Source organism: Polypterus senegalus, chromosome 2 (genome assembly GCF_016835505.1).
Source record: "Polypterus senegalus isolate Bchr_013 chromosome 2, ASM1683550v1, whole genome shotgun sequence".
In the NCBI taxonomy this organism is placed as follows: Eukaryota; Metazoa; Chordata; class Cladistia; order Polypteriformes; family Polypteridae; genus Polypterus; species Polypterus senegalus.
The window spans coordinates 135,980,951-136,006,055 of NC_053155.1; the positions used below are offsets into that span (position 1 = coordinate 135,980,951).

General features: G+C 36.9%; 1 protein-coding gene across 2 annotated transcripts in view; it reads left to right on the top strand.

The window, feature by feature from the left end:
- The window catches only part of cnga3a (cyclic nucleotide gated channel subunit alpha 3a), a 106,770-nt gene that overhangs the window by 69,507 nt on the left and 12,158 nt on the right, over positions 1 to 25,105 (top strand). For both annotated transcript variants that reach the window (XM_039744687.1, XM_039744686.1), the window contains exons 5-6: positions 15,794 to 15,901; positions 24,314 to 24,420. In XM_039744687.1, the coding sequence (XP_039600621.1) occupies positions 15,794 to 15,901; positions 24,314 to 24,420 (215 nt within the window). The remainder of the gene's footprint in view (positions 1 to 15,793; positions 15,902 to 24,313; positions 24,421 to 25,105) is intronic.

The window sequence follows — 25,105 nt, forward strand, 5'->3', positions numbered from 1 at the left end:
ATTAAAAACAGAAATCCTTATCTGAAGTATGACTTTTAATACTCTATTGTAGTAGACTGCCTTTGTTTTCCTAAATAAAAGAAAAGCAATTACTGCAGTGAAGGTCACGTGCTATCAATCAAGGTGATATACATTCATTAAATTTAAATAATAGAAAGAACAGATTGGCAATGATTTCCTGCCTATTACAGATGTACAAAAACGAGCTAAAATGAAACTCTAATTACTGAAAAAAAGTGATCTGCTCACTGCAGTTAACTGCTAGTTGCGTGCCATGTGTCCTTGCATTTTATGCTACCTTAAAAGATTGTTAAAAATTGAGATACAAGGTAATAATAGCAATGCACTTGTTATAGTTTTAAATAAAAAATATTTTATTATGAATGTTATGTAATAGTATTTAAAATTATCCAAGGTTAAAAGTGAAAACTTTATTTTACTTACCAGGATGGTAGCAAACAAAGGGGAAGGTCAAAAGTCATAGACAAAAGGCATATGGGAAAGAGAAAGGGAGGCAGAGATTGGAAAGTGATGGAGAAAAGATGTTTCTAGATATGTAGTGCGCGCATTCAGAAATTGCATGAGGAATGTTTTAAGTGATGTTTTTGTACAGATAACTAAACTTAAGTCACTGAAGTGGGGATTTAGTTATTTTTGTTGTGGACTTGAACCCGAAGTTTACTGTATTTAGTAAGTAGTCTTTTCATGAATCTACCTGGTTTGAAACACTACAGAGTGCTGTGACTGTTTCTAAGACTTTTTTGAGTGAGCCAATCCAGCCAACTGTACAAGTGCTGTCTCTCAGGAACTGTACAAACTGGGACTGGAGTGAAAGTTAGAGTTTGGAAATGTGTTGGTCAACTGGAGCGGAGCACTTTGTTAACACAACATTAGCTGCAGACAATAGAGTGGAGTTTCCTGTGTGTTTTACAGGGGGGAAGCAGCAACTTGTTTTGGCTACACAGATGAGGCCTACAATATTTTATTTGTGGTACCAAATCAATTTCAGATTTCTCTTTGCCAGCATTAGTGAAAAAGTAGGATTTATTTACTAATTTAATAGATTTTTCAAACAAGAAGATTTTCTGCATGTAAAATATATAAAGAATGTTGGGGTCATGTTTAATTTACCTCAAGGAGATTAACTGGATATTTCCATGTTACATTTGTATATACCATTGATATACAGTATACTGTATGTAATTGCAAATGTGTTATGAACATGTATGTGTCAATCCTATCGTGGAAAGAGAAGATACTATTTGGCTCAGCACCTTCTGTTATTCCAGGATAACATTCATAATATATATATATTATATATATACATATATATATATATATATATATATATATATATATATATACACATACACATATACACATACATATATATATATATATATATATATATATATATATACATACAGTATATACACTAGCAAAATACCCATGCTTTGCAGTGTTAAAGAAGTTATGTAAAGGACAAGGAAACATTTTAAAAATAACGTAACATGATTGTCAATGTAATTGTCGTAGGCTTATTTTAGTATTGAGAGTGAATTTGATGATTGTAACAAAAAGACAGGAGTCACCAGCAGGAGGATATGAAGGAAGGGGAACAATAACAGGCTTGAAGCGGTGGAGCAAAGAAGAAGGGAGCAGTGAGCACAATGAACAGCTGAGGAAAGTAAGGAAGCAAGTGAGGAGACACATGAGCGTGGGATGTCATTAATGTACATAGGCAGGGAGCCAACCACATAGTAGGTACATGGATAGTGGCCGTGCGGAAAAAGGAAAAGGGACTGGGGGCGGCCCTTGTGCGTCTCTGCCATGAAATAAATCATCTGTTAACGGAAATAAGGAATGAAACTGCCCAAACAAGAGGTCAGTTCCGATAGTTCCTTACGGCATAATGGTGAGAACCTGCAAAAAGAAGAAGTTATTTTCAAAAGTTCGTTACGGGGCATGGCACAAAATAAAACATGCTTAACGTTTGTAAGTACAGTGTAAAGAATGAGCATGGGAAATTCGGCTTATTACGTATATAGGAAGTCACTGAAATAGTGAAGAGGGGTTTCCCCTATCTATATATACAGTTTAAGGGGTATACCCGTTTCCCCCTTTGGGTGTTGCAATAGGACATGAAACATACCTAACTTTTGTAAGTACACTGCAAAGAATGAGCACGCGAAATTTCAGCTTCTCACCTATATGGAAAGTGGGAGAATTAGTGATGAGTCAGTGAGGGCTTTGCATTTTATATGTATAGATAAAAAATTGTGATTGTAGGTGTTATTAATATACTGTATATGTGTATAATTGTGAATAATAATTCACATTTTTAAACCAAGCAGTTCATCATGTTGCTGTTTGTAATAAATTAGCACTTCCAAGTTTCATACTGTAGAGTTTTCTAAGGGACTAAAAAAATTCATAACTGAAATCTGATTTTTCATAGAAAAAGTAGCATGTTTTAATATGCGGATTAAAGTATCCATTGATGTGTAAAAAAGAATAAAATACAAAAAGTAATACAAATAACAAAAATATGCATTGCATATTTTGACACTTAATAAGCTGTGTGATACTGTATATTAGGGGCACTCTCGCTCCCTTGAACCCTCAGACACCACGTCAGACACCAGATAAAAAGTCCAATAATTATTTATTACAATAATAATGTACACAAAGCACGCTCCTCTCCACAATTCTCATAAATAATAAACAAATCAATTCTCCAATAATCAAATCACAATCCTCCACTCCCAGACGCTTAGCCATTCTGCTTCCTAACTCAGCTCATCTGTCTGGGATCTCCCACAGTCCTTTATAGTCCTCGACCCGAAGTGCTTCTGAGCCCTCAGTCCATGTGATTATCCAGGGGTCAGGTAAAAAATTTATCTTTTTCTTCAGTCCGGAAGTATATCATTTCTTCCGTTTCCGCGATTGTGAATTACTTCCGGGCTATAAGGAAAGGATAAGTCCCTAGGCCTCCCTGCAGCGTCCTCCGGTGGCCCCCATGGTATCCAGCAAGGCTGTGATGAAAAACTCCAAGTTCCATGATGCCCTGCTGGAACTCAAAGCCCTTCCATGTTGTAGGGATGGCTCCATCTGGCGGTTTGGGGGTGTTGGCCGGGATACACGGCCGGCAATCCCTCACATCTGTAACCAGTTATTTTGTCCTTTTCATTGATAAAACAAATGCAAACATTCCATCTGTGTAGAATAAAATATATTATGTATCACTCTATGTGAACAAATAATTCTTAATAAATCACTCTGCTTTGCATTTACTTAAAGTAAATTAAGTAAATTAGGCTATATATAAGGCATGTCTCTTTTATGTTGCCAGAGAAAATGTGATACCCCCTCATCCTTTGCATGTATTCTTGACACCTCCTTAAGTAATGTAGATAAGCATGTAAAGACTAGTAAAGAATAGGGAAACTTCTCTCAAACTGAGCCATTAAAAACATAACCGTTCAAATCCCTATTTTAGGGGTGAAGCCTCGCACTAGGCTCTTTTTTAACATTCAGTTTCATTGCATCACTTTTAGTCTTGAAGCTGTGCACTGTTTGCAATAAGTTATTAAGCCTTTCTAGAGCTGCTTGACTTTCGGTCAAAGTTACTTGCAACTTTTTGTTGTTAAAATGTGTTTCTTCCCAAAGTGTACTAAATGTTTCTTTATACAACAAAATGGCCATTTTTTATTTGGTGTTTCTGATTATTTAACTTCTATACATCAATTATTCAATTGTACCTTATAAATGATGATCTTTTAAAATGTAATAATGCAGGTATTATTAATTATAAATAAGACAATGTAAAGATTAGCAATTAATGCATAATATGTAAGCGCTGGACTGTCAAGTCTTGATTTTGTACAGGTATACTACTTTACTTTCATAATAAACACCACCACAGTTTACAATGTACACAAGCCTAAAATGAAAAGTGAGGAAGAACAACAAATTACAAAATGAATCAATTAAAATAATATGGATACTTTTTTGCTATATAAACTATTGAATTCCCTTTCTATATTTCCCTCCACAGTTAAAATAAAATAATTGCCTTCTTTCTCTTTCTAGCTGTACTGTATCTGTTGCTATGTTGCTTATTATTTTTCGGTTACTGTCGTAAATCTTAGGAAGTTTATGCGTGGAAGCATTCTGCCCTCTGCTGGTTGATCACCATAGTACTGAATATGTCTTCAGGTTAGAACCCCATTGTAATTTGTAAGATAAAGGTTTTTCCATTTTTCTGAAATCAGCTTAAAGTATTTACCACTTAAGAACAGCTCTCACAAACTGGATAATTCAAACATTGTACTTAAATAAATATTGGTATGTGCAAAAATGTATGATCCTTTAACTTTAGTAGAAGACCCGGAATGTGAACCACATGCCCCAGATAACTGTAGATAGAGTAACACCTTGAGTTTATTGAGCTCATGTTGTCAAGTTTCAATCCTTTCCTAATGAAAAAATTGAACAACAATTAAATAGTTTCTATACCTTTCTGTTTTTTACATTGTAAAAATTACGGACTCAATTTATGTAGAGAAAAGCCAAGCAAAATGACACCTTTTATTGGCTAACTAAAAAGATTACAATATGCAAGCTTTTGAGGCAACTCAGGCCCCTTCTTCAGGCAAGATGTAATACAGAAACTGAAGTTTCCTGTGTTTATATCCACACACTAGGACAAGAAACAACAATGGTAAATCTTTAAATGAAAACTCTTAAATGTAAAAAATTAATAGGTTCACTCAGGCTAAGATTAATTTAACAAGAGAGAGAAGAACAATGTATGGTCAAGAGATTTTTGGATAAGATAACTGTCCAACAAAGAAAGTCCTTTGAAGTCTGTGATGAGTTTTTCAAAACAATATGGGTCTGTAGACAGGTTATCTGTGTCAGTCTGAGAGATGCAAACAGTCCACATACCTGGATATAAAACTCTTGTCTCTATTCAAGCCATGCTGTAATGTATTAAATTTTAACATGAGCTTAACTTCCCATTCTTTTCCCTCTTGCTGTGTTTTGAAGTTGCCCATAAGCACTGTGACTTTAAAGTCCCTCTCACAGTGCCCATGGCTGTTGAAGTGGGCTGCTACAGGAACATCTGTGTTGCCATGTTTAATGTGGTACCTGTGTAAATTCATTCTCTGGCGGAGTGTTTGTCCAATTTCTCCCACATAGAGTGCAGTGTCAGGACATTTCATGCAGAGAATTAGGTAGACAACATTGGATGATCTGCAGGAAAATGATCCCTTTATGTGATGTTCAAGTCGGCAGTGTGGTATAACTATACGGTCTGTATTGTAGATGTGGGCACACATTTTACATCTTTTCTGTAGGCAGGAGATGTGCCATTTTCTGTTGGTTCATTTAGGGAGCTTCGGACAATAAGTTGCTGAAGGTTTGGTGGCTGTCTGTATGCCAGGAGGGGAGGTTCAGGAAATACATTTTTCAGTGTTTGGTCATTGTTTAGCATTGGCTGAAGTTCTTTTATAGTTTTTCGAAGTGTTTCAAGATGTGGGTTGTAGGTGACAACAAGGACTCAATTTATGTAATCGGGATTCCAGCCACTGGTCAACACATTATTTTGTAATATGAAGTGGGCCCCCTTCAGTGCACTTTCAGGAACAGGGCAGGAGCAAAACTTGTCCAGGTGCACTCATTCACCTACTCACACCACTAGCCTTACTCAAACAGGTGTAGTGTTAAAATGAAAAGATAATTTTACAAACTATTTCAAGTTAAACGTAGAAATGTACAAATAGGTATACAGGCAGCATCTGTTCACAAACTGTTAGCAGAAATAACAGCTGTGAGTCTTTCAGGATAAATCTCTTCTACTTTTACTGATTACAGAATTGTAATTTTAGCTAATTATTATTTGCAAAATTCTTCAAGTGCCCTCAAGATGAATGGAAATGTTAGAGAAAAGCAATAGTATAACTGTACTCAATGTTTTTATGAGTTTACTCCTGCACAATTGCCTTTTTGATTTTGGCTTCATGCATTATGACTTTGTCCTTCTGGACGATAAATCTTGTTAGAGATCAGTAGGTGTGCTGTATAGTTCTTCTTTACTCTTCTACTAACCAGCTGTGTGGTTGTAACCAGAATGCAGGAGAAGCACTTCAAGTTAACATGGACATCCTGGGTGAAATGCTGGGAAGTCTCGAAATAGGTGTCATGTTATTTTCTGAACCTACTTAATCCAGATGAGGGTAATGGGGGGGGGGATTCTGAGGAAACCCATCCCAGCTAGCATTGGATGTCCTTTGCAAACACACACCAGACACACACAGGGGTCAATTTAACATTTCCAATTCATCTAACACACGTCTTTGGATAGTGGGAGGAAACAGGAGCACCAGGTGGAAGCCCCGCAGATATAGGGAGAATATACAAGCTCATGTCTCCTTAATGTGAAGTGGCAGTGCTACCACTGTGCTGCATCCCCAAACTACCCGTTGCTTAAACTTTTAACAATTTGTAATAGTTAAAACCACAGGACACGGGGCAGTCAGCCATTGTTTTAGATCATTTGTTGAAAGAATATACTGTATGTTTCAACAATAGCTAATCACAACCACAAGTGGAGTTTGATATTTAGGCCGGGATGGGAGCAGACAAATTAAAAAAATATTTGCATTTTTTTTAATCACACTGCTACATATGTACATCATATTCCAAATCAAATATATTAAATTTGTAATATGAAGTTACAATATAAAGTAACTCTTCTTTACATTAACACATATAAAACTTTAAAATTATGAAAAAGTACACAAGTACCATGAATGATACGGACGTTGCTTTTTAAAAATTTGCTTACTTACTGTAACTGTGGCAAAATAATCATTTTCTTATTTTTTTAAACAAGTTAGAAAATGTATGCATTGCATAACATTTAGGGGGTGTTTGGGGATTGGGTTGATGGATTTGAAGATTGGAGCATTCTTGACTTTTTATTTACTTCTTCACAGAGACAGAAATCACATTTGTCCTTATAAAAACTTTTGTAACGGAATGTGTGTGACATGTGTTAGAGATTTGCCAGTTTAGTAGCTTGACTACAGAGGATCTGTTTGCTCCAGGAGTGGCTACCACACATTTAAAAGAGGAAAATACAGTGTACAACATAATAATAATAATAATAATAATAATAATAATAATAATAATAATATTTTATTTATATAGTGCCATAAACCAAACCGAAATAGCCTCTCTCACATTTGAAACAGAAAACTAATCCGTGATTGAAGCTGTACAGAAAGTTTCTCTGTTTCAGACCCGTTGCCCAAAACAAAACTTAAAGCAGATATTTGCATTACTGTGGGTTTGTACTTGTCAATATGAATTTCCAATATAAAATTGAATTAACTGTTAATTAAAGAGAATGATTAGGTCTTGGTTATGATAACTGTTTTATTAAGGCATTAATGTTAAAAGAATTTAAGTTAAATGAACAACAGTGATGCCAATTCTGTAATCAATCATGCACTAGTGTGAAGAGACTGTTTTATAAGAAGTCAGTGCCACTGTGTGCATACACCTTGAGCCCCTGCAGACAAACCAATACACCCTTTGCTCAGAAGCCACACTAGAGTTAAACAAAGAACAGCACACAATTACAACCAAGCAATAAATGCATTAAATGTTTTGAACACCATGGTGGAGACTGTAGGCATAATATAAAAATGTAGTGATTTATTATAGCAATCAAATGTTATGCTCCAAAATAACACACACAACTCTGAAACAGAGCATCACCAAGACAGGCAAAACATGTACATGCAGTTCCAGCAGTACAAACATCACAGCAGTTGCACTACACATATACAGCACAGGCAAACAGAGAGAGACAAACATAATCTCTCAACATGTGCTTGGTATACAATAACCTATTTAGCATTGTCTGTGCCCACTCCATCTGTAGTGAACAACCTGGCACTTGTGATTTAAGGCCGTGTCACATCAGACAACTTGCCCAGTGCTTTTCAGTCTTAGCTTTCATTTATATAATACTAGCCAACCCACGGCGTACCATACGCCGCATAATCAGGCCGGTTTTTTAATGATTTTTAAGCACAGGGAGAAAATTAACATTTGAAAAATCGGTAATGTAATAAATCAGCAAGAAAAGCAACATTGTAACAATGCACGGAACGAACCGACACACAATCGTCCATGACTGAAAACTGGTGGACGGCCATCGCGCCCTGCCTGCTCATGTGCCCACCTCCAACTCGTCACTTGAGTCGTGGTCGTCTTTGCACAGTCCAGATGTACCTGTGACTCACGTAGACTTTTCAGTGCTCTGTGCAGTTTTGGCTGCTTTTCTATATATAATCCACCAAGACACCCGACCATGGTAGTAGCGCGAATTGCTGTATGTAGCGTGTAAAACAGTTTGCTATGGTTCACGCGGTCGTGCGTCGTAACTGAAAACTCGGTTTTTAAAGACTGCTTACTTCATTGTATTTTAACCTCAGTTGTAAAGGATTGTTTTATGGATCCCATGGGATACCCCTCGCAAACCGTTTCACACACTGCATATGGCGATTCACCTCCGCGAGAAACACGCCTCTATGAACAGTCAATGTCGCTCGGAGGTGCATGTGGCCTCTACAACAGACGAATATAAATGACGGCGTCGTATCCAATGGTCTTGGAGTTGGTGGGCGTGGCTCCTTCCTGTGTGCGCCATAGGTGTCTTACTTGTCGGCGGCTTAGTGAATCCACGCCCCTTCCGGCGTGCTTTCCATGGGTGTCTTGCCTTAGTGAATTATATATATAGATTAGTGAGTACAAGACTGTCGTCTGAGTGCTCCTGTGACTTTAGTCACCTAATATGACATGCCCCACATCTCAATCCAACTAGTCCATGACTCACTTCAACAAAGTCACTTTGATTTTGCCCTCAGTCATGGGGTGGGCTTGTGTGTATGAAAGATTACAACCAATGAATGTTTTTTACAAAAGTACAGCACATATAGTGCAGCTATGAAGAATATAGACTTGGCGGCATTGGATTTTACAAAAAGAAGAGAAGGTTGTCTGTCTATTGTCTTGTATTTTACATACCACAACAGAAAGGAAAACAATAAAGCAAATGGGCCACAATATTGTCTGCCTTACCTGTTAAACCAACATATCACTTCAAGAGAGGCCCACTGAAACAATAAGCTAATTAACAGGGCAGGCTCAGTTATGTGACACACTCTGGATCCCCTGGAGGTCATAGCAAAGGAGGGAATTTAAACAAAACTGAGTGCCATTATGAACAATGCTGCACATCCTCTCTCTAACATGCTAACACAGAGGACTATCAGCCAACAACTGATTCATGAGAAGTGTGTCAAGAAATGCTACTGGGGTATTTCTTTTTAGTTTTCTTTCTTTTCAGTCATCCTGGTATGTATTTGAGAGGAGCCTGTTATTTTTCATATTATTTATTTATTTATTGAGCCTCTGTACAAAGTCAAATTTCCCTATGGGGACAAATGAAGTGCTATCTATCTGTCTTAGTAGTCCATGTGTTAGGATAGGACAGGCCACCAAAGTGCCACCTTTTTAACTCTGTGTATGACCATGATCTTCTATGTAAGAGAGGTTAAAGTATTCTCAGATACTTAACATGAAAAAATGCCTGTTGGCCAGAAACAGATTTCCAAGTTTTTTTGTTCTAATGTGAAAAATTTTTTACATTTTTTTTTTAAATAAATAATCCCATTCACCCATCTATCCATTGTTGAACTCATTTTATCTACAGCAGGATCCTTGAAAACAATGCCTATCCTGACAGTAGTGGGTGAAAGACATATATCAGCTTTAGATACCAATTATGTTAGCTCTCAGAACAGTGCTAAAAATATTTCTGGAAATCACAACCTTGGATGTGTTTTGCTGGTGTGTATTTCATTTTTTTAAAATTTCACAGGTGGCCAAAAACAAAACCCTCAAAATGGGAGAAAAATAGTATTTATGTTAAATTTAATGCTGAAAGCACCTTATCACCAGAACTTGAGTCTTTGAAACATGGATGAATTTCTAGATGTTAAACCGTTATGACAAACATCCAGAAACAGGGTGTATTAGATTTTTTTTTATCAGTTCATTCAAGTATTTCTTTAAAGAGTTATTCCAGTAAAAGAGTTCAGCTACTGTAAGTTCATTTTGCCCTTAACACTCTCTGTAACTAGAGGAGCATGGGAACTTCTTGGTTTAAAAAAAAACAAAAAAATCCTTACACTGTTTATGTACTGCCAGTGCAGACTGAACAGCCAGGAATATGGAAGGACCACCAGATGAAGTGCAAGTCAATTTAAATAAAATGTTGCCAATTCCAAAACACTATCCAAATTCAAAATCTAAAAGGGAATCACAAATTATTCCAAACCAGAAACACCCCAATTATTTTGTACAATTTTCTTTTTGATCCGCAATCTCAGATGAAGATAGAGCTGTGGCATTGACTTATACAGCATCGCAATGTGACTTCCAGGACTGTGCCCCTCAGGAACTGGGAATGGCATCTTGACAATGGGAACCTTAAAATGGGAGCGCCCATACGAAAGTAAAAAGGCACTGCGATAAATGAAAATACCAATATAATAAAATATATCTAACAATAGAGACTAACCAAATAATCATACAAAGTTGTTCCTAGATATTCAAATCCACAAGAATGCAAAACAAGATCTTAGAAAAACATTTATCAAATACCTAAAAGTTTTTAACACCAAAACAGTTTGGATGTTTACGCTTGAAAAGGACCTTGTCTTATACCTTAATATAATTTTCATATAGCAAAAGCCATTAAATAAAATGATTTTCTAGTACAAGCCATTTTTTTATAACTGTTCACAGGATACATTTATACATAAATATGCAAGTACTTATTTAGCTTAGCAAAGCCATTTAAAGTCTAAATCACAGAAAGTATGTTGGTGATTTCTTCATTAAATATTTATATATGAGGGGTCAAACAAGCCTTAAATCATATATTTTTGTGTGTCGTCTGTTAATGTATATGTGAATGATATTGCTTTATGAGTATTTACTATCATTTTGCATGCATATAATACTGGTTTCATTCATATGAACTGTATTGGTTCATGTCCATATATCATCGGTTTAAGTGGTTTGTAGAAGTATACTACTGGTTTGCATATGAACTATATTGATTTGCACTTGTATATCACTAGTCCCAATGCGTTTGTTATTGGTTTGTAAGTGAAGTGCATCAGTTTACACTTATATGCTATCGGTTTGCATATACCTGAAGTGAAATAATAGGACAATGTGCACTAATTGTCTAAAAGTGAGGTATTTTTGTTTTCATGATCAGTGGAGTAGAGTTGGTCTTTTTGCTAAAGTCCAAGTTTATGTGAAACACAACACGGTATGTGCTATATCACTGGTTCCCAAGATCTCATTGTTTAGAGATCTGACCTTTATTTGCATATTCAAATGCTTACATTCTTTTGCCATTTCTATTTAAAGTTTTTTCCCCTAATCGTATGAAAATGCAGCCAACACTGAATGCCAAAAGGGAGTTCAATGCCATATTCACTTGTCTGTTCATTTATAAGATTTTATTCTTAAAAAGTAACTTATCTCTGTTAGAGGTCAATGCTGTGTGCACTGCTCATTGCTGATTGTTTTAATTGCAGCCAGCCTTTAATAATTTTTAAAAATGAGGATGCATATTGGAACAAGTCATGGAGTTAGAAGGTGTGTTTTTATTGTTGTAAGGCATTTCAGCTGCTTTCCCTGACAGATAGCCACACAAAAGGGTAAATTAAAAGGAAACTTAAGCATTTAAAGCTATGAATTTCTTAGAGATATTTGTAGGCCAAATAACAAAACAATGAGATCAATTAAAAGTACTAAATATTCACTGATTGGGAAACTGGCGGAAAAAACAGAAGCCACGGAGGTCCCCAGGACTAAATTTGAAAAACACTGCATTATTTTTTTTTGTAGGATATAGAAGATGCTTTATTATATTTCAGAAAAAAACAAGGGTGGGTGGCAACTTGTTTTCAATCCTATTTTTTTGTAAAAATTGGATCTATTTGTATGGAATGATTACAATAAAATTAATAAAACAAAAAAAAAAAAAAACATGCAGTGTTAACAAATGTGCTTTCTGTCAGCAGCTAGCCCACTTAAAACATCTTTCCATAACTTTGGGTGAATATTTACAAAATCACCTAATTTTATCATTTATAGGTTTGTAGAAGCTGTTATGTTTTGACTTGTTTTTTTCTGTTGGATAATATTAAAAAAAATCCCAATAAAATATACCAAGATTTTATAATGAAAAAAATTAAAATCTGCAATTGTAGAAGGGGGAGGAGAAGAAAGCAAAAAGTGGCACTGTGAATATTTGAAGGCACCTTTTACCGAAATACTTACTAGCAGAATGAAGTGGTCAATGGGGGTCAGTGCAGTAAATAAACAAAATACAGTTTCTCGTGGATATAGAATTCACTTTTAATAAAGCCCAGCAGTCCAGGTCTCAGTCACATGTCTAGCAGAGTAATAGGAAATTATCTTGGAAGAATAAAATCATTGTTATAGAAGCAGTGGACACTTCCCTTTTAATGGCTGCCATTAACAGTTAGCAGTATAATGAACTGATTAGGATTGTGCTTGCTTTTAAAGGCTATACAGTATTAGTTAAAAATTAATTGACTGTGGAGATAAACACTTGGGTAGTAGCCAGCATGGAGCTTATGAATGAATGAATGAATGCCTTTTATTGTCACTATAGTGAGAGAAACAAAGTATCGCAAAGTGATAATAATAACAATAAAGAAAATGTAGAGGTATAAAAGTTAAATAAGTTATTGTGGACAGATATTCATTTATATTGAACAATTAGACTGAAATTTTTGATGCTCACTTGTTAATTTTTCCACACATCAAGGTAAATGAAAATCTCAAAAGAAAAATATATTTCCTAAGGTAAAGTCAACAGGTCACATCTAAGACAAATTCAATTCTAACTATCTTGCTTCTAAATACAAGTGTATTAAAGTGTGTATTTCTCTTTGTCTTGGATGGAGTTGTATATATCAGGTTCTGACTGTCAAACCTACCTAGTTGCTCAGCAATGACTTTTTAGATTCTTTGCCAGTACCTCAAACTTTGTTACTATAAAGAAACATCACAGTCTGAGGAACTTACTCCAATAAAGTAGGAGTGAAAAATAGCAGTTTTAAAGAGGCAGTAAAACAATAAAGAAAAGAATTTGGCATTTGGTTTCAGTCAGAATCCCTTGTAAATATATTCCGAAGTAGAACTGGAATTTCTAAACTCTTCCTTTAGTATAGGGAAGGGTGGGTTTGGGGGGTTGAACTTTGCATGGTCATCTTCAAGAGGTCCATCTTGATATTATCCCTTTACTCAACCTTTAAGGTGTGTTTAGTTTAGTTTGGGTTTCGGCTACCTGTGTTACTTAGAAGACAAAAAATTATTTTCTCAATCATCATACAGTTTGTTATCAAGATAGCACACTGGTATTTTTACTGGCAAAAAAATCAAACAACCCTATACGTCTTTCAAACAGCTGGGTCCAGAAATGCTCACGAGTTTTGTTTCCTCAAAATCCACACAGACTATAATAATTCTTAAACATTTAGTTCAAAAGTGCTTGCATCTTCTTTGCTATAATTTGACACATGAATCTAATCTCAAAAATGCTCATGAAACGTTTTCTTTGCTTAACATCAGGCTAACAGATCACATCTAAGCCAACGAGTAACTTCTAACTGTAACACAAGCTTTATTCTGCTTGAATCTTAGTTAAGCTGCTTTCCGCCCGCTTCTAGCTGTAGTGATGCTTAAATATAAATAGAAATAGTAGCAATATTTCAAAATGTGAATAATAATAAACTGTCTAATCAATGGGCAAAAAAACAAAATCATTACATAGCAAAAAAGAAGAAAAGAAGGAGGAAAAGAAAGAGGAGAAAAAGGAGGAGGGAAAGAAGGAGGAGAAAAAAGATGACAAGAAAGATGCCAAGAAGGATGACAAAAAGAAAGAAGAGGAGTAAGTATCATGTGATAGAGCTGGTGATTAGACTAGTCTTGTGATAAACCCAGTGAGTGTATTGTACTGCTTCTTAGTTACATTTTAAATGGAACCTTTAAAAAGGGTACTCTCTAAAGAATGACAAGTGCCAATCCATTAAATCCCACCTATTTAAACCCATGACAGCTTACTTCACATCAGTTTGCATACCCTGCCATCCATCCAAAAGCCTCATGCCCAACTTTATGGAAGAAATCTCCATAGATTATTGTTAGTGAAAATCCAAACAGTCCTTCATATATTCTTGCTAGTAGGGTCATCCAAAGCTATTCAAATAGAACAAAATATAGTAAATCAAACGCATTTTTGAAGAACAACTGTAGCCCATACAGCTACCATCAATGTTACTTAAGGATGAGGTGCCATCACAAATTTATTAAAAGCTGTAAATTGAACATTTTTAACATTTTCCCTCATAAATTTCCTGTAGTTAGCAAAAGGCATCCCACTACTGACTCAATTGTAATCATGACAATCCAAAATCTCACAAACCTGTGCACTTGTCAATATATATACTGTATATATATATATATATATATATATATATATATATATATATATATATATATATATATATATATATATAGTCAATGTATGTGTGTATGTATGTATGTTCCAGCAGCATCACTTCCGAACGGCTGGAGCGATTTTCATGAAACTTGGTACACATTTCTCAATGGTCGACTAAAAATACTGTAGGGTGAAATCAACCCTAACCCACCCCCTTCTGGGTAGGGGGTGGGTGGTGATCTTATGGTCTTGTACGCATGTTATCATCCAGTTGACACTTGGAACCACCACCAGAGGGTGAACTGGAGGTGACTGCCAGGATTCTTTATGTTTGAGCACCACTGCACCCCGGTTGCTTTTGAAATTAAATAGTGTTGGCCGGTTTCGAGCGTCAGCCGGATGATAACATACACACATACAAGACTGCAAGACAAGCACATAAGTGAGTCTTCATTCTTTGTTAATTTATTTATACTTTTAAAGTTATTTTTTTTTCTTTCTCAAACAATTAAAAAAAAACACTTAATTTTCCTCCTGGGCAATGTGGGGTATTTCAGCTAGTTAAGAATAAAATGTTTTCAATCATGTTAAAAGAATTATACTGACACAGCTTGCAATTGTATCTTCTGGCAAAATAACATTTTAAAGAATGGGTCTAATGAAATGATAATATGATGGGAAGCAACAACAACAGTAGCTATCATGTGGAGGCTGTGTCATCATACAATAATGCCTCCATACTAATGTCCACTTTCATAATATTCACAGCAGTTGTGACTAAAGACTGAGGATATGCACCTTAGAATCATAACTGCACTTTAGGAGGGTGAGAGGTGACACAGACACCAAAGAAGGATATAGACTTCAAAATTAAATTAAAGGTGACTTCTTCACATATAATAATTTGGCAGTATGCTAATATGTATTTAATGCATTCCCCTCAAGTAAAGAACATGACATGAGATGGGTCATTTCTGTGTTCTGATAAATGCGGTAGTAAAATCACACAACCTGAAAAAATTAACGCCAACCCTTTCATTGTGGTCATTGCCCAAGCTTCAATGCAACCTCAGTGACTTTCACTGTGTCATACTGTAATCACGACACACTAGATTTCCAACATTATTATGTCTAATGGATTCTCTCTCTCTCTCTCAGGAAGAAAAAGGAAGTGCTAGTCATTGATCCAGCAAGCAATCTGTATTACCGATGGCTGTCCATAATTGCAGTTCCAGTAATGTATAATTGGTGCTTGCTTGTGTGCAGGTATGTTCTTCATAAGATAGTTGCTCCCAACACTGCAAGATAAAGTTATATTAATTTATGTATGCCAATATTCATTTTAATTTATTGCCAGAATTATACATTATGACAGAATAAAATTTATGAATTTTTTTCTAGACTGAATGATATAGAAATATTAGATGTGCAGTTCTACCTAACTACACAGTATAAAAGACTCAGGTCAATCAATATACCTATGGCAATAAATATAAATCTACAAAGAAATATTGGAGTAATAACAAATATGAACATTTTATTATTTAAAGTTGATTTTAACATATCTATTCAAAATACACATTACAATTTACTAAAGAAATGTTTTGGTGGTAAATTATATTTACGGTATAATTAAGTTACTCAATGAATGCTAATATATTACTGATAAACAAGGCTCTGACAGTATTAATACTGATATTCTTTTAAACTTACAACTTGTGTATTGCAAATGGTGGCAAGCATGATTTGTTTAAAAAGGTGTGAGTGATAACAACACATTTTTCTTTCAGATGCATGGATGCCAAATTGTTAGGGAGTGCTGAACTCCAAGATTATTGCTGTTTATATCCAACTTCAGAGTTTCAAAGCATGGATAGTCATTGCCCAGAAATAAACAAGATAGGTAGCCAGAAAGATGCCACGCTATGTGTTTGGCTTTGGAAGAAATATATATATATATATATATATTTTTTTTATCTGGGGCTTTTTTCTTTTCCATTTTAACAAAACTGCCCATAGCCACATCTATTTTATAAAGAAGGACTTGTTTATTTAATGTGAAAGTTTAAGAAATTAGATAAATAATTTTAATAAATAAAATCAGGTAAATAATATATGTACTAGTAGCACAAATAACAATGAAAAACTGCCACTGAAGTACAAATAAAATTCCGTTACAACGAATATCTTAAAAAAAAGTATTTTTATGGTCCCTACAGTTTCCCCATATGATGCGAGTCTATAGAATTCTCATTACTACGAAGTACATTCAGCAGATACTTTCATTACAACGAAGTGCCCAAAAGACCTTGAAATGCCTGAATGAATCATCCACAGAGCAGCTAGTTCTGTGGTCACAGCTCAGTTGTGCACAACGATCCCCAAACAGAAACATTGTAATTTTTTTTTTCTTTCTTCGAATTTCCTTTGTACTGTTTTCTTTTTTCCCCCTTTTTGTTTCCTGTGGTTTTCAGTGATACCTTTTGCTTATTGCTCATCAACATTTGAAAACATCCGCTGGAATTTAACTCATTTTCACCCTCCTATAGAAATGGCAGACACGAAAAAACGATAACAGTTTATATTAGAAAAAAAAAACTTTACATTTTTGCAGCTCTCGATTGCCTCAAAAAGAAAAAAGATGTTTCCAGTGAATTCGGAATTTCACCATCGACTCTGTCAACTTTCTTGAAAGGCTGAGCAAAAAAAGAAGAAAATTCTTGGGTTGCAAATGTATGTGAACTGCTGCATTTGAAGACGTCAAAAAAGCCATTTTTATGTGGTTCAGTGATGCTCATTTAAGAAACATTCCTATTAATGCAGCACTCATTCAAGAATATGTGAGGTTTGTAAACTCTCTTGGGACCTCCATCAAGGGAACAACATGCCGAAGAGCGTCCCAAAGTCCAGATTCCGCATCTATGGAAGACATGTTTATCTGTTGCTGGGTAAACAGCTGGCTCTAAGCTGTGCTGCATCTCTCAGCTATGCTGTTTCTCTCCGCTACCAGAAAAAATCTTGATGGGTGATGCAAGGTACATTGTAAATGCAGATAACGGGTTTACTTGGTCACTGATCTGACCCTGCCTGACTGCTGTGTCTGTGTATAGCAGAGTGGCAGATCACACTACAATAAATAAGTGTGCCGTTCCTGTTTTAAGCTGAATAAAGCTGGTTTTGCTAAAGTACTGAGACTCAGCCCCTTGTTTTGGGGTGCAAGACAGGAACTTATAACGTGACCCGATCTTTTAGGATTTGCTTCTGTGTCGCTTCACTCAATCGCTGTGAGCCTGCTGTTGCCCTGGCAATGGACAAACAATCTTCCACAGACGCTGCTATCTCGCTTCGGGACACACTTCAGCGTGTCATTCCTGTTGAGTGGGGAGTGGGGTGGTCTCATAAGAGTTCAGAAACCTCATAATATTAAGAAGAAAAGGATGATTCGGCTCCTGATTGATAACTGTGCTGCCCACAACATGCTTCCACATTTAGATAATGTTCACATTGAATTCCTCCCACCCAATTGAACAGCAGTGATTCGACCATTGGATCTGGGCATCATTCGCACGCTGAAAGTGTATTATCGCAAGGAAATGCTGAGAAAAATTCTCATCAGCAAAACCTGTAGGCAGTAGGAGATTAAAATTAACACAGGAGAAGCTATTAAAATGTTTGCAGACGCCTCTACGCAAGTTAAAGAAAGCACTACAGTAACAAATACAGAATCTCATTACAACGAAATTTTCGTTACAATGAAATATTTTTTAGGTCCCTGGGAGGTCATTGTAATGGAATTTTACTTAAAGTTCAAGCACAAAAAAGTGTCTGCAGGATGAAGACACAGTATAAACATGTTGTCCATGCAGTTTCTTATCCTGATGGAGTCAACAGTCATAGATGAGGTCAAACAGATCAGTGTTTGCAAATAAGCAGCTTAAACACCCAAATAAAATCAATTCTGTAGTAGTCGCACAAGACTTTAATTTTTTAGGATTCAGGATGTAATTTTTGGTGCTGCAAATGGAGGTGGGTGTTTAACAAATAAGAGGCAGGACAAAATATTTTAACTCTTGCTGCATGAATCTGTATCATTGTATGTGAAACTGTGTTTTGGTTGAGGCAAGTACAAAAAGCATCTTAGAAGACTCTGAGAAATGTCAACTTTAAACAAACTGCAAAAAGAAATATCAGATCTATGGCATTTACTTTCAATTGTCATCGATGAGAAAGAAGATCAGCAGTTATTTGCTCAAGAACAACAGGTCTAAGGTGTCACTCATTCACAATTGTGGCAGGACATTCTAAGTTCACACTCATAACAAACATAAAATTTGCAAGTTAAAAAAAAATTAAACTACAGACAAATGTGGGGATTTTAGTTATGACAGGTTTCAACCATAAGACACCATATGTGACAAAGGTTTTGCTTATGTAACACTTGGTTGAAACTTAGAGGCATACATTCCAATAGGAGGCCTTGTGGGCGAGTACCATCCAGGCTTAATACTTTGCAGTGTGGGATGCAATTTTAGTGCTTAGTAGGAGAGGGCTTCTGTGCAGATATTAAAGAGTGAGTATTAATATAAGAGTGAAAACTCTAATATTACTAGCTAGGTGGCTGGTGAACAGATAGTGTTTGGGGTCTGAGGTGATGGAAAACCTTCCTCGAGAATTTCTGTATGGATGGGCAACTGCATCCATTTTACCCCCACTGCAGAACCATGCTGTCTTTCATAGGACAGCTGCCATGTCAGCCTGTGATGCATCTAGTCAGTTTGTGCTCCACCTAACATCTGCAAAAGTTAGTGAGAGACCGGGGTTAGAATAACTTATCGCCTCCACATAACATAAAGATGATGTTCAGCTTCTTTAACAAAAGGAGTTGTGTTCAGAGGCCATGACAGAACCTGAATGATATTGATTCAGCATTATTCTGTGCTGCTCTATGTTCTAATCAGCAGTGTTTAGTTGTTATGAACTGTTAGAAGTGCTCAGCCTGGCAAATGATTTAAATTCCTTGCTCCTGCTGCACAGCCAGCTCTGAAAAAGAGAGACTATGATCCTCAGCTTACATCAGCCAAAACTATTTACAGATCTGCTGTGCCGAAAATACCCTCTGTGTGCTAAGGAAACACATCGACTTTGACAGGCCCAACCACAAGAAAATAACCCTTGAATTAAAATCCTCAATGAAACAGTGTTCCAGTGAGAATGTAACATGCCTTCCCTACTGATTAGGGATTATTTTTATTATTAAGTTGCTCTTTCAAGTAACAAATACATAAATAAGTATAGAATGTAATTCAAGGTAAGTTTAATATTCTCAGTGTTTTATTTTGTATGGAAAGAAAATAACCTACTAGCAGCATCTGTACACCTCTTACTGCTATTGTAGAAACTAAAATATTACTAGGAATGGTAGACCCTATAAATGTTAAAGTGCTTCAGAAGAGAGCAGACAGCATTCTCCCATGATGCTAGTGAGCAGATACCCAAGCACATGGTCGGGTCGGAATCCTTGACCTTCGCTATAAAGCAAGATTGAGGTTGTGGAAAGCTAGGGAGACCTCCTGATCAACAGTACATGGCCAGTGTTCAGTGTGAAGATTGCCTGCTTAATAGAACACTGAGGATAACTGCTTTGGAAAAGTGACGGATGTAGTAGTCTCAGAGGACTCCAGAGGACAGTGTAGACTCGAAACTCCTAGACTTTAGAGGTCCAGCTCTTGTAAGTTTTTTACGTTTATAAGTTCATCATGATGATGTGTACAGCGTACAGTGAAATTCTTACTTACATGTGCTACGGAATGTAATTCCAGGCCATCATTTGAGTCCGGAATTAAGCTGGCATAAGGAATCACTGGTGGGATGAAGAAAGGCCAGGTAAAGAGAGAGTGAAAAAAAGAGAGTCAGGAGTGCTTTAGGGTATCAATATTCATACTAGGTGTGTGTAGCTTTGGCCTCATATTGTATTTACTCATGCCTTTAGCAATAAATTGTGCAAAATCCTCCAAATATTACAAAATAGCTTCAAGTCCCAGTAAAATATCCAGGCGTGCAAATCATGTAAGAATCAAATGAATCATCATTGGGGTTAGTTTGGTAGTTCTGAATTGACATTTCCATTAAATGTGAGTATACATTACAAGTGCTGTAAATGAGTGTTTCCAGTTTTTCATACTAGTGTAGCAGTCAGGATGAGCTGCTTACATTCTCAGTATTCTTAAAATGGTGATTTTTTTAAAACATTTTTTTCTGGGGACCCCAGAAACGCACCAAGCCTTTACCTGGTTCACACTCTCACAAACAGAGGCATGTAATAAAGTAAATGAAGAAGCAAAAGCAATCAATAAACAAATAAATTGGCGGCAATAAGTATTTAATAAACACTAAACAAATAAAACCGAATGAAACACCAAGCACGACACAGTAAATAATTAACACTTAAAACCAAGTTCAAACACAGTCTAGTATAGCAGGTGCGGGTGACAATGGTGAGTGGAATGAAACCCCCTGTGAATGGCCTTTGGAATGAAATGTAAAATTTTGAGCTACTAGGTTCCAGTTATTTCTTGAAGATTTGGTGTGATTGGGGGCACACCCCAGACGAAGACTTGTCCACCCAGGATGAAATCACTTGAACAAACAGGCATAGGACAAGCATACATATCCAGAAAGAAGCTGTAATCCATGGCTATATTTGTAATCCCAAGAAAATGAAGTGTAGAAACAGACACAGATGACTTACATCCCCTTCAGCATCTTTCAGTTCCTTTTTACAGATAGCACCCAATTATCCTTCTTCCCAGCAACCCTCACACCAGTCTGAAGCTGCCCAATTGTGTAATTCTGCCTGGGATGCTGGGATTTGCAGGCCATTCAAAATAGCGATGCTACACCAGGGGTTCCATAAAGCCCAGTGTGTTCAATGACAAACGAATTCCTTTTATTAAATACTAGCAAAATACCCGCGCTTCGCAGCGGCGAAGTACTGCATTAAAATTTTTATTAAGAATAAAATTAAACCTTTTTAAACTGAGGGAAAATATGCCAATAATTATTCGTTAAGGATCTCTTTGTATACCATGTTGTCAGTTCGGCCCTCCGGTTGTAATATGACCAAGCTGTGCGCTGAGCTTACTCTTGAGAATGCAACTTACAGTTGGCCATGTGAACAGTAATCTTGTCTCAAATCTCACAGCTTGGATTGCTGCTGTCATAATCGGTTTGAGTTTCATGGTTTGTTTCAATTACGACAGTATTTGCAGGATTTGTTGTGTTGAAGTGACATTTGGCATCTGTCAAGCGTTGTAAGCACACAACCGGTTTCATCGATAAAATCACATCCAGCTTTTGAGAGTTTAAACATTCATAAACATCAAAGTGTCCACTACTGAAATTGTCACCTGTGAATCTAAGATGTTTAAGAGGCAATGGCGGTTGTCGAAAGGTGTAAAATGTTTGGCCATTTCGGTACACTTGAAAGCGACAACCGAACAATTCAGTGGCAGCCATCAACTCACAAGCAGAACCATAGGTGACGGGCTTAAGCATTTCACTCTTATAGTGCTCCTGTGTAGTATAATTATCTCCTGTACCGTCATCAGTCCACACCTTGAACCTGTCCCAGTCATTCAATACATAAGACAGAATGTTCCTCCGGATATCAAGAGTGAACCTGATATGGCCGTGCAATATGTAACAAAGAGAATGGAAAAGGTAGGTGCCATTTCCGGGCATGGAAACCACTCAGTAAGTGACAGTTCTTTGATCGATGGTGATCATCTCGATAGACATGGTAATGGGGGTTGGAATGATAAAGGAAATGGGTACCTGAGCAATGTAAAGTAAGTGTAAAATACCTATACAATAACTATAATTGTAATAAACAAACAATAAAACAGCGGAGAAGTCGTGGATTAAACAAAAAGGCTGTAGTTATCAGTAGGGAGACGTGAATCCCGTGGCAAAGTAAGGAAGGGAATGTAGAGACCGGAGCGACGGACGGTCTTATATAGGCAGGCAGCCAACATCGTGGGAGGCGTTGGGATGGGGGACCCAACGCCACCTCACATGTTGACCGAGGTGCAGGCTATGGACGTATATATGTACGTAAGTAGGATTCAGTTAGCGCTGGGAACCCGTGTACCAAATTTCTTGAAGATGGGCCCATAAGTAACAAAGACTGTTGAAAAGTTCAATATGGCGGCCGACAGTGGCATTCATACCACCGAAATAAGTACGTTCATTGGTTTCGGTTAGTGCAGGGAAGCCGCCTACCAAATTTTGAGAAGATGGGGCCATAAATAAGAAAGTTCAACATGGCGGACGTTGTTGACCGTTATGACCATTACGTGTAGAATTTCGAAATGAAACCTGCTTAACGTTTGCAAGTAAGCTGTAAGGAATGAGCCTGCCAAATTTCAGCCTTCTACCTATACGGGAAGTTGAAGAATTAGTGATGTTGGAAAGTTCAATATGGCGGCTGACAGTGGCGTCATACCACCGAAATAAGTATGTACATTGGTTTCGGTCAGCTCAGGGAAGCCACCTACCAAATTTCGTGAAGATGGGGCCGTAAATAAGAAAGTTCAACATGGCGGACGTTGTTGACCGTTATGACCTTTACGCGTAGAATTTCGAAATGAAACCTGCTTAATTGTTGTAAGTAAGCTGTAAGGAATGAGCCTGCCAAATTTCAGCCTTCTACCTACACGGGAAGTTGGAGAATTAGTGACGTTGGAAAGTTCAATATGGCGGCCGACAGTGGTGTCATACCAACGAAATAAGTACGGACATCAGTTTCCGTTAAACGTTCAATATGGCGGCCGAAAGTGGCATCATACCACCGAAATAAGTACCAAATTTCAGCCTTCTACCTACACGGGAAGTTGGAGAATTAATGACGTTGGAAAGCAATATGGCGGCTGACAGTGGCATCATACCACCAAAATAAGTATGTACATTGGTTTCGGTTAGCGCAAGGAAGCTGACTGCCAAATTTCATGAAGATGGGGCCATGAATAAGAAAGTTCAACATGGCAGACGTTGTTGACCGTTATGACCGTTACGCGTAGAATTTCGAAATGAAACCTGCTTAACTTTTGTAAGTAAGCTGTAAGCAATGGGTCTGCCAAATTTCAGCCTTCTACCTACACGGGAAGTTGGAGAATTAGTGACGTTTGGAAAATTCAATATGGCGGCCGACAGTGGCGTCATACCACCGAAATAAGTACGTACATCGGTTTTGGTTAGCGCAGGGAAGCCGCCTACCAAATTCGTGAAGATGGGGCCATAAATAAGAAAGTTCAACATGGCGGACGTTGTCGACCGTTATCGACCGTTATGACCATTACATGTAGAATTTCGAAATGAAACCTGCTTAACTTTTGTAAGTAAGCTGTAAGGAATAAGCCTGCCAAATTTCAGCCTTCTACCTACACGGGAAGTTGGAGAATTAGTGATGAGTGAGTGAGTGAGTGAGTGAGTGAGTGAGTGAGTGAGTGAGTGAGTGAGGGCTTTGCCTTTTATTATTATAGATTTAAAAGAAGCTTAAGTCACAAAGGGTGGACTTCACCCTCTCAGCCCAAACCCTGTCACAGAAATCAGGCCTAGAGAATTCAAGCAAGCACATACTCAAACTAGAGAGAAAGACTGACATTTTCTTTTGTTTTCCAGAGCCTGCTTTGATGAACTTCAGACAGACTACATTGTTTTGTGGAGAGTCCTAGATTATTCAGCAGACATAGTCTATGCTGTAGACACCTTTGTGAGATTCAGAACAGGTTGGTTCCAATCACGTATTTGCACCTATTAATGTGATCTGTGGCTGCATGTATACCACTATAGTCTGCTCTCTAATGTCCTATCTATTTTTCTATTTTAATTTGTGTTCAGATTAGAAACATTAGTGAATACACACTTGGAAGAATTTACTATTTTGTTTCTTATGGGCACCACCATTTTGGATGCAATTTTTACATGTTTTATCCCTATTCCTATTATGTGATGATTGGCAATTAATTTGATCACCTTGATGCTGTAAAACATGGAATAGCACACATCCTGGATGTCCAAGATTAAATTCAAAACAACAAATAAACTTGCAGTAGCTGTTACCACATGGAAAATTTCAAAGCATTACTAACTTTTTGAATTTCTCCTCAATTTTGTTTTTTGTCTTTGTAAAATAAATATTGGACCTTAGTAATCTTTTGGCAAATTTTTACATTTAGTAACAACCCTGTGCTTGCACTTCTACTTAAGATTTTGAGTTGTCCAGTTGCTGATTCTGCCCCATCATCTTACGTGCCGGTTCCATTCTCATGGTAGAACAATAGCCTTCACAAGCCCACTTAATCTAATTCAGGGTTGTGAGGAGGTAATAGCAGGAAGCCGCTATGCACAGGTTGCAAGAGCATCACAAGGCCCACTCATTGTTACACACCTACTCACACTCAAACATGTGCA